General features: G+C 47.0%; 1 protein-coding gene across 1 annotated transcript; it reads left to right on the forward strand.

Moving 5' to 3' along the window:
- Positions 1–3,011: 3,011 nt before the first annotated feature.
- On the forward strand, positions 3,012–9,098 carry TMEM35A (transmembrane protein 35A). Its single transcript, XM_072625698.1, has 2 exons — positions 3,012–3,267; positions 7,100–9,098. Exons 1-2 carry the CDS (start codon positions 3,148–3,150, stop codon positions 7,472–7,474), a joined length of 495 nt encoding a protein of 164 aa, XP_072481799.1. The 5' UTR covers positions 3,012–3,147; the 3' UTR covers positions 7,475–9,098.
- Positions 9,099–10,298: the final 1,200 nt, after the last annotated feature.

Below are 10,298 nucleotides of genomic sequence, written 5' to 3' on the forward strand. Positions count from 1 at the left end.
CATCTATAGCTGTGGGGTCCAAATACTATTTGGAGGAACACAGTGGGCTGAAAAGTGGCAGTGGTTCCTGTCCAGGGAAGCCGCTGGTTGGGATGTCGACACATGCTACCTCATCTTTGGTTGGAAAGATCTAGATAAACAATATGAAACAAGCATTTATAGAGCACTCACTGAGGCTGCTCAGTGGCAATAGGAGATCAGGACTACAGCCTGGAAAACCTAAGTTCAAATGTGGCCCAGACATTACCAGATGTACAACCCAGGGTAAGTCACTTAACCCTGTTTGCCTCAGTTTCCTCATCTGTAAAATGAGCAAAGAAAATCCCAAATGGGATCATGAAAAGTCAAATATAACTGAAACAATTGAGCTCAGTGGATAGGGTTTTGGGCCTCCTGGCCTCAGACACTCACTAGCTGTGTGACTCCAGGCAAATCACTTCGCCTCAGTTTGCCTTAATCCACTGGAGAAGGAAATGGCAAACCACTCCAATACCTTTGCCAAGAAAACCCCATGGACAGTACCAGCCTGCTATGGCGCATGGGATCACAAAGGTTAGACGTGGCTGAGTAACAGCAGCAAACACCTACTAAGTGCCAGACTGTGCTAACAGCTTTATAAATACTATCTCATTTGGGAAACAGCAGAGGAGAGAGCTGTAGATAGGTCTAAGATGGGAGCTTGTAGACCACTGGCACCTCAGGAAGGGGATCTATTGTCTGTGGGATGCATGGCTCCCACTCAGTCCTGGGGCTTCCTTTGGACTGAGAACTTGCCAAGTGTTCCTCTGATTTCCAACTCAGGGTCACTGGAGGTTAAGGCACCTCCTGAGCCTGAGGAGGAGCGAGGGAGGGTTCAGCTTTGGCTCAGAAAGTTCTGTTCTTTCTTTCCATGTAGTTACACAAAAGAACTCTTCAGTCCTTCCCTGCTAGATAGCAAACCTCCGGGTGGGCAGCAGAGACTGCCTCCCTCATCTTAGTAGCCACTGAAAGATTTGATGAACGCACTTACTTGGATACTTCAAGCATTCTTGATTTTAGCCATATAAGATTTCACTTTCAATGATTCGAATACAAATTCCATCCCTCCATCACAGTATGGAGTTTAGTAAACTACTACAAGGAAAAAATATCACTGGGTAGCTAACCCTGTTCAAAAGAAACTCATTCATGACAGACAGATAGATAGACGACAGATGATAGATAGACAGACAGATAGATAGATAGATAGATAGATAGATAGATAGATAGATAGATAGATAGATAGATGCTGGCAAGTCATTTTAATTGTGTCTGACACTTCATGACCCCATTTGGGGTTTTCTTGGAAGATATGGTAGAATGGTCTAGCATTTCCTTCTCCAGCTCATTTTACAGATGAGGAAACTGAGGCAAAAAGGGTTAAATGACTTGCCCAGAGTCATATAGCTAGGAAGTATCTGAGGCTGGATTTAAACTCGGGAAGATGAGTCTTCCTGACTTCAGGCCCAGAACTCTATCCACTGTGCCACCTGTTAGAACATTCTACCAAGTGTTCACTAAGTGCCAACTGTGAATGACAGGATGTGATGTCTAACTTTTTCAGATCTGTTTGCATCTTACCTTTCATTCATTCCACAGTCTTTTTCTGAGCACCTAATATGGGCAAAGCATCATGCTAGGCACTAGCATAGTAACGAAAAAGTAGACAAGGGGGTAAGTGTAAGAATCAGCTCCTACCCTCAAACAACTTTGGGTTTAGGAGAAGAGAGAAAATAAATAGGCAAAAAGCCACAAGGCAAGGCAGTATATTTGTTATATAAGTTACTGAAACAGAGCTCCAAGAAAAGATGGGAGAGAAGAAATCACTTCAGTGAGGATTTTCATACTGGTTTCGAAAGGTGGGATTTGAGTGGAGCCTGGAAAGATGAGTAGGATTTCAGTAAGTGGAGGGACTACAGGATGTGGGCACATCGTGATCAAATGCATGGAAGCTGGAAGGCACAACGAGAGGGAGACATGCGCAAATTTGTTTAGCTACAGCACAGGATTCTCAGAAGTGAAGGGAAATAAGGTTAGGATGGCAGATGATGCCAGATTATGGAGAACCTGGAATTCGAGGCTAAAAGGTTTGGACTTTATCCTGCAGATAATGAGAAGGCCCAGAAGGATTCTGAACTGGAAAATAACAAGGAATAAAGCTTTGTATGGCAGAAGTCAGCGATCTCTTTAGCCCTGAGTGTCACCATTAAGCTAAGCAATATCTGTCAGGTCTAACATAAAAGAAATAGGGGGAGATAAAGAAGAAATGAAGGAAAAGAAAATGAATTGAAGGGAGACACACCAGAGGAAGCCGAGGATGGGGACAAGCTAGGCAGCACTTTGTCTAAAAAAAGCCTGTGGTGGGGGGTTATTATTGGACTCTAAGTTCAACATGGGTCAGCAGGGTGCCTTGGAAGCCCCCAAAAGCCAGTTGGATCATGGGAGTCTGGTGGTCAGAGTCCACCTGGCCAGATCATGAGGAAACTAGATGATGATAGCTCCAAGGGACCGGGCAGGTTACGTTTGGAGTAAGGAAGGTGTGTGTTTGGGGAGGAAAGGGGTAGGTGAAGGCTGTCTCCAAATACTGGGAAATCTGTGATGCTCCTGTGCAAAAGGTGAGGCCCAAACCAAGGGGCACCTCCTGAAAGTCCCAGGAAGGTAGATTTCAGCTCCTTCTGAAAAAGGGTTGTCTAATTACAAAACTGTCTGAAAAGGGTGTTGGCTGTGTCATGAGGCAGTGAGCTCAAAGACCCCTGACCCTGGAGGGTGGGAGGGTGGCAGCCGGCCCATCTCTAAAGTCCCATCCATCTCAGATTCCTATAGTCCAACAATCCCAAGTGCATCCTTCCAAAATGGCAGAGAAAAGGCTGAGCAATGGCCTTGGGCGCACTGAGCAGCTCTCCCCCAGCCTTGCTCCCACGTGGGTGGGGCATTAGGACCCAGCACCCGAGGTAGTGGAATCTCCAGCTCCGTATTTCTCCCTAGTTCCCTCCTCTCTTTGTCATCCTCCCTAGCAGCCTGGCAGACTGCTGCTGCCTCTTGCTGTCTGGGCAGCCTCACTCCTGCCTCCACCCCTTCAGTGGTTACTGGCTGGCTCGGGGCCAGCCGGGAGAATCTGCCCCTGTCCCAATGGCTTCCCCCAGGACGGTCACCATCGTCGCCCTCTCTGTGGCCCTGGGGCTCTTCTTTGTCTTCATGGGGACCATCAAGTTGACCCCCAGGCTCAGCAAGGATGCCTACAGTGAGATGGTAAATGCGGGCATTGGGGGTTGAGGGGCATGTCATTTGGCTTGGGGGGGTGCTGTGGGGACTGTGTTCCTCTGCTCTTCTCATCTCCATCCCTTAAATGTCACCTTCTTCCCTTCTCCCCAACAACTTTGCAGCAGGAATGGCCATGCAAGGGAAATTTCATCTGGGAGCCCCTCCGGAGGGCTTGAATGCTGAAGGGGGGAGGGGCCACCAAACCCCGGTCTTAGGATGCTGGGATCTGGGAAGTACCTGGCTCCATTCGGGAGCCCTGACCAGGGCCCAAGAGCCCCTTATTCCGAAACCGGAGAGCCTGGGGAGCCAGTAAGGAAGCTTGATCCTTGAGGATGGAGCTGAGAGTTCATTTCTGAATGAAGGAGGCCCGCAGTCAGGGGCTCCGCTACTTCAGGGTTAGGATGGGGCCAGCCACTGATCTCCAGTGCAAATGGGGTCAGTGGCCTTTGGCAGCCTGCCGGGGAAAGGCCCCCGGCCACTGGCTATGGGGCTGCCTTGGCCTGTCCCAGAGCCCACTTAGCTGCTTGGGATGCTGGGTCTCAAGGGGCTGGAGGCTAATTTGCAAAGCCTGTTTCTCCATTCTTTGCTCTGACAGCCAGGCATTCACTTTCTTTTCTTGGGTTCGCAAGGCCAGGTCTTTGGCAGATTTTGCCTGCTCTGTATGTCTGGAATGAGCAAAGGGGCCAGACCCCGTGTCCAGGGTCTCTCACCCCTCATTCCCCACCCTGGATGTTGTGTTGCTCTTCCTGGAAAGGAGTGAGGAGGACCTGCATGGATTCCTCAGTGCACCAGGAAATGCCGGTGGAAGTTTCTAGTATTTTCTGTCTCTTTCCCACAGCACCTGCCAATTAGCCCCTTGCTCATCCCACTCCGGCTGACTGTACCCTGCATCTGACGGCCCTGGCTTGACAGTTACAATCAGAGCCCCACCTCCCAAGGGGTGGGGTGGGTGGGGGGATTCAGCTTAGGCTAGAAGCTGGAGAAAGGCAGAAAAAAGGTGGCAGTAGACACTGAATCAGAGATTTTTCACTGGGGGCAAAAACAGTTGGAGGGGGAGGGAAGACAGTAGCATACACATAAAAGACGGCCAGCTGTAGGTACAGTGCCTCCCCCTGCCATCCTCTTCGGCTCACAGCCCCTACTCCCTTGCCCTCTCCTGGGGCCCAGCTTCCCCAGCCAATGGGAAAGGGACAGCAGTCTCTAGACTGTCAGAAGTAGGAAAGGCACCCCCACCCCCAATATTGGTGCCTGAGCAAAGCCCTGGCTGCTGCCCTGCCCTAGTTATGGCTCTAGGAGGGGGGGGGGTTCACTACAGACACCAAGGCTGAGAATTTCTCTACACATATGGGGGGGAACATGACTTTTGGGAGACAGTTACAGCACATCCTTTGGGGCCACCTGAAAAGCCCATGGGAATGAATGCCACCAAGGAAATTGTGCGCCTTCAATAGCATTTTTACATTTTTGTAATAAAATGAAATCAAACCTGAGGCCATCAGGTTCTAAGGTTTGGCCTGAGGTTTGCCTCTCTTAGGGAGTGGGGTGAAGGGTGGGGCAGGGATCAGGCTCATGGTGGTCTCTAGTGGTGTTGAGTTGGAGTCCATGCTTAGAAGGTAAAGGACTGGGTACATCACAGGGAATCTCCTCTCTCCCAACTCCAATCTTCATACAAGCAAAATTACCATTAGCAAGAAGCAGAGCAGCTCATTTATAGGAGGGATTTCTACAATCCTATGGCTGAAGATTCACAAAGCACCTGCTGCCTCACAACCTCTGAAGTAGGGGATACAGGTATTATAGAGGCCCAGAAAGATCCCAAGACTTGACCATAGTCAAGTTATGTAACTAGTAAGATCACACAGCTGGTCAGGCAATGGGCATGGTGATTTCATCAGACTGACCCATGCTCTTGGAACCCACCACTGTCACCTGGCCTTGCTACCATCTTCAGGAAGTTTCTTTTTAAAACTTTAATTGCTTGGTGGGTGACTGCCTTCCCCATTCACACTGGCCTCTTCAGACAGATCCCAATTTCCCTCCAGATCCCAATTTCCCTCCTCCATGGAACGGCTTCCCTTCATGTCTTTTGAATTTCTTCTAAAGTATCTCCCAGCCCTCCAGGGCTGACCACCCTGAAACACTTTAGCCCATGGGATGCCACCTATCTTTCCTTTGAACCTTTTGGAATTTGTCTTCCCCAAGTCTAGGGTGTTACATGTCAGACTGTGTCTGGATTGCCTTCCTTTTTTGATCCCTAAAGAGAGCCCTTGGTTGTACACCTAGGACTGTAGCCTACTAGCTGTATGCCTAGACCACCTCAGAGCCTCACTTTCCTCCCTTCTACCAACCTCACAAGGCTGCTGTATGGATCAGCTTAGAGAAGGGATGTGAAAGTACTTTGAAAACTGTCGAGTACCAGATAGATGGAAGGTTATCGTCAGAAACATGGCCAGAAACTCCCTCTAGCTCACTTTCACAGGCAGGGCCCTCCTACTGAGGTATCCAGACTATCGGAGGTGAAAGGGAGTTCAAGGGCCCATGTAGAGCAATAACCTACCTGGAGACTGGGTCCTTCCCAAGGAGGAAAAATGGAATGAACTCTTGGTGCAAAAGGCACGCAAGTTTGTGATTTTCAAATACAAACAGTAACTAGAAATAGGCTAACCAAAGTGTTCCCTAGCATTTACTTAAAACAATATAGGCATGCTCTACAGTTGGCATTGTTTTGCGATACAAACTCAATTTATAAAGAAACGAATAAGATAAGCGCCATAGAAATGCTAGCTACTGCTGATAATAAGAACAGTCACAGTATGTTTGGAGGTGCTTGGACAGTTTAAACATTTCCCAGACAATCTCATTGACACCATTTGTTAGCAATGGATACGACAAAGGTAAATTTCAACAAAGTCCTTGTCTGAATGATCTCAAGTTCCATGTCAAGGAATTCCAAATAATAATAATTATTTTTATTATTATTATTATTATTATTATTATTGTTTTCTTTCATTTTAATTTTCAGGAGAATCAGTGTTACAGGGAATTCCAGTGGAGTGTGAATTTGGCAGTTGGCAAGCAAACACATTTTGCAGATTAAGTAGAACTTTTAGGGGTCACAGGAAGATAAATTTCAATATGGAAGGGACCTCAGAAGCCACTAGATTAATCCCCTTGTTTTGCAGCTGAGGAAACTGAGGCCCAGAAAGGTGAAATTACTTGCCTAAGGTCATACAGATTGTAAGTGGCAGAGTCAGGATTTGAACTCAGGACCTCAGACTAACTTGCTGCCTCCCTAAAAGTTGTTTATAGACTCTCTGCTTTGCCCACTTCTGTGTCAAAAAGGATTTCAGAATCTTTAGCCAGCACAGCCACACACAAATATGCATGCCCACATATACCTACTAGACCTGTGATTTCATCAATAGAAGAGGCACCTGCAATGAGAATTCCCTCTGTTGATTTGGAAGTTGGTTTGCACCTTATAGCCTAAGGGATCTGTCTGGGGCACTGCCTTCCTCCCATGGTCATTCAGTCAGTGTGTGTCAAGGGCAGGGCTGTGACACCAGGTATTTCCAGGTACTCCTGACTCCAAGGCTAATCTTCTATTCATTCTGCTGCACTCTCTTCTAGTCAATCTATTAGCAACTTAATTTTAGTTACAGTGTTTTTATTTGGGGGACATGCTGAGGAGATGGGAAATATGTCCTAGGCTTGTCTGGAAGGGGAGCAATAGGGAAGGCATTTCTATGGCAGCTCTCTCCATTCCCATGTCTTAGTGCAGGCTTGATACAATGGCTGCTTTCTGATATCCCCATTCCAGAAACGTGCCTACAAGAGTTATGTCCGGGCCCTGCCCCTGCTAAAGAAAATGGGTGTGACTTCCATCGCTCTTCGAAAAAGCATCGGAACCCTTGAAGTGATCTGTGGCATCATCATGACCGTGGTCCCTGGCCGTCCCAAAGATGTTGCCAATTTCTTCCTCCTCTTGTTGGTGTTGGTCGTCCTTTTCTTCCACCAGCTGGTCGGTGATCCCCTCAAGCGCTATGCCCACGCCCTGGTCTTTGGGATCTTGCTCACCTGTCGCCTACTGATTGCCCGCCAGCCTGAGGAACAGCTTATCGAGAAGAAGGCCTCCTCCAGGGGTAGCGAAGGGCAGGGTGCTTCCCACAAGAAGGTTAAAGTCAAAGTGTCGTAAGGAAGCAGCCCTCCGTGGTGGACCTTCCAGGCAGCTTCCTCTGAGTAGCCCAGGAAGATCTCAGTGCATTCTGTTCCTTTTTATTTCTGAATTGATTGCTTTTCTGGGATGGTCCTGATGTCTGTGTTCCCCTATGCCCTAAAATTAGCTCCTGACCCAGCCACAGACCCACCACCTTTTATCACTCCTACATCTGGCTGCATGTATATGTGTGTAAAATTACTTCTCAGGTGTTTATATGGCATAAATTCCAGCAAATACTGTTGGGGGGGGGCAGTGTGTGTGTGGAGATGTGTGCTTGACTTGCGTGTGTATAGATGTGAGTGCAGGAGGAGAAGGCTTTGGTCTCAGCCCAATCCTCGACAGAGAATCCTCATTTTATGTACCAGGAGCATTCTAGCAAAGGTGAAGACAGATCGAGATGGCTACCGCTACCTGATGGTTGACCGTGTACAGCTTGGAGAGCCATGCAGCACTTCCCCAATTTGACTGACTCTGGGTTCTTTCTTCTCCCTCCTGTCCCCATTCCCTAGCTCCCAGGCCTCCCCAAATTTCAGGAATGACTTCTCTAACTGGAAATCCCCCAATATTACAAAGGACCTCAGAGAATTTGATCCTTTCCTTTGGGCTTTAATATCACATTTTTCCAGCAGGCGTTTCTAACTAAATTTGTCCCATCCACAATTCATTAAATTTGAGGTGTTGGATGAGGTAGAATTAATCAACCTCCTCCCTCATCCATTGTGTAAACTAGAAAGTCTAAATACTGAGTTAACTTAGAAAAAGGGGTACCTGCAATCACTAGAAAATTGAATCCTGTCATAATGGAGAAATCAGAGGTTCATAGATTTAGAGCTGGGAGGGATGTCAGCCATCCTCTATTCTAAGCCCCTTACTGGATAGATGAGAAAACCCCCAAAGGTTCAAATGACTTGTCCAAATGACTTGTCCAGCTAGTAAGTTCTTTGGATCCAAATTCCATTCCTTTCATTGTACCCCTCTGGCCCAGTTCAAGCCCCTAAGCCCAAATGACTAGAGTCACTATCCCGAGCAGTCAACTTTTCTCCAGACACTGGTGTCTGACTTTGCTAATCCCAAAGCTGCCTTGCTTCAAGCTTGCTCAGTCACCAATCAGGATTTCACTTCTGTTCTTGTAGCTGAGAGAGCAGGAGGGGGGCCTGTTCGATGTCTGTGCACCTCAAGCCCCAGCTGTGCTTCTCCCCAACATCCCCAAAGTGCCCAAGCGAAGCTATAACTTCTTGCCAAACAGAAACTCCCTTCTTACTGATTTTGCACTGAGGTTAAACTGAGGCCAGGTTTGCTACTAGGAGCAGTGTCCTGACCTATACCTATATCTGTACCTCTCTTCACTAGAGGGGGAGTGTGTGAAAAGATGACGGTTGAGCTGAGCAGTCTGTGGAATTTCTTCCGTTGATAGAAAATGCTGGTTTGCTGGATATTGGTCAACCAGTTTTGTTTTCGATGGTTTGGGCATTGTTGTGCCAGGGAAGGGGAAGAATGGGATTGTCATTTTGGAAAAAAGTATCACCATTCTTGGTAAATGGCTCCCTCCCCTGTTTCCTTTTTGTCTCATTCTTTCCAAATAAACTTTTAGAAATTTGAAGGAGACTGTCTGGACTAATATGCAATTTCTGGAAGAAATGGCCTTCTCAAAGGCTTCTAGGTCTTTCATGACTCTCTTTTAAGGAGGAAGGAGCATCGTTTTCATATCATAATGAAGTTATATCATTTCCCCCCATTAGCTCTTCTTGCCAACTGAAAATTTCAGTCTGCCATCTTGAGGAAGAATGTCCAACCATTACAAAAGTATTCAGTTATTCAAGAAATAATATGCGCAAAAGCAGTTGAGGGAGCAGAAGAACAACATTTGGTGGAGGGTGGTCCAGTCAGTTAGAAGGCAACAAAAAATGTCCCTGCTCTTATGGAACTCGCATTCCAGCAGGAAGGATGACATGCATGTAACTAGATACATATACAGGAAAGACTCCATGCCAGGAGGGCCACCAGGGTTCTAGAGGTATCCTGAGGAACTCAGGGGTACTTCTTCTCTACATCCACCCTGCATGAGCCCCCATACATAATACAGTCCTGTGGTCTAACCCTTCTGGAGTGAGGCCAGCTACATCTCCGCCCTTAGGATTCTAGGGATACCCTGAAAGGTTTGGCTGCCATTAGCTCAAGCTCCCACCAGTTGTTCCTTCCCCCATACTCTGTTAGGTACTAGAGAATAGTGTTCCAGTTCCATTTAAATGATTAACATCAATTAGCTTTTACAAAAGGATGTTTACTTTGAAGATATATAGTAACAAAAGTACAAACATTTTCCTGGTAGGGACATACTTTCTCTTATCCTTTGAGGAGAGTAGGTTCAAACTTAGCTCAATTTTTAATAGTACCATCAAATTCATGTCCACATAGACTATGACTTTGGGATGAATCCTTGTTTCAGATAGCAATGGGCTAGGTTCTAAAGGTCACTTCTTGACCAAAGGTCCTTTTTTGCTCCTTGAGGACACACTAACATGGAAAGGTAGGAAAGGGTCACATTATGAAGAGTTTTGGATGCCAACCAGAGGACTTTCTATTTAATCATTGGAGTTTGTCAAGTTCTGCTTTATAAAAATCACTTTGGCTGGCAAGTGGAGGATAGGTTGGAGTGGGGCAAGAATTGAGGCAGGGAGCCAAAGTAGGGGACTACCACAATAGTCCTGGAGAGGGCTTGAACTCTGCTGGTAGCTGTGTGAATAGACCCAAGGGAACAAATAGGAGAGATGTTGAGAAGACAGAGATGACAAGATCTGGC

The sequence above is a fragment of the Notamacropus eugenii genome, chromosome X, assembly GCF_028372415.1.
Source record: "Notamacropus eugenii isolate mMacEug1 chromosome X, mMacEug1.pri_v2, whole genome shotgun sequence".
Lineage (NCBI taxonomy): Eukaryota > Metazoa > Chordata > Mammalia > Diprotodontia > Macropodidae > Notamacropus > Notamacropus eugenii.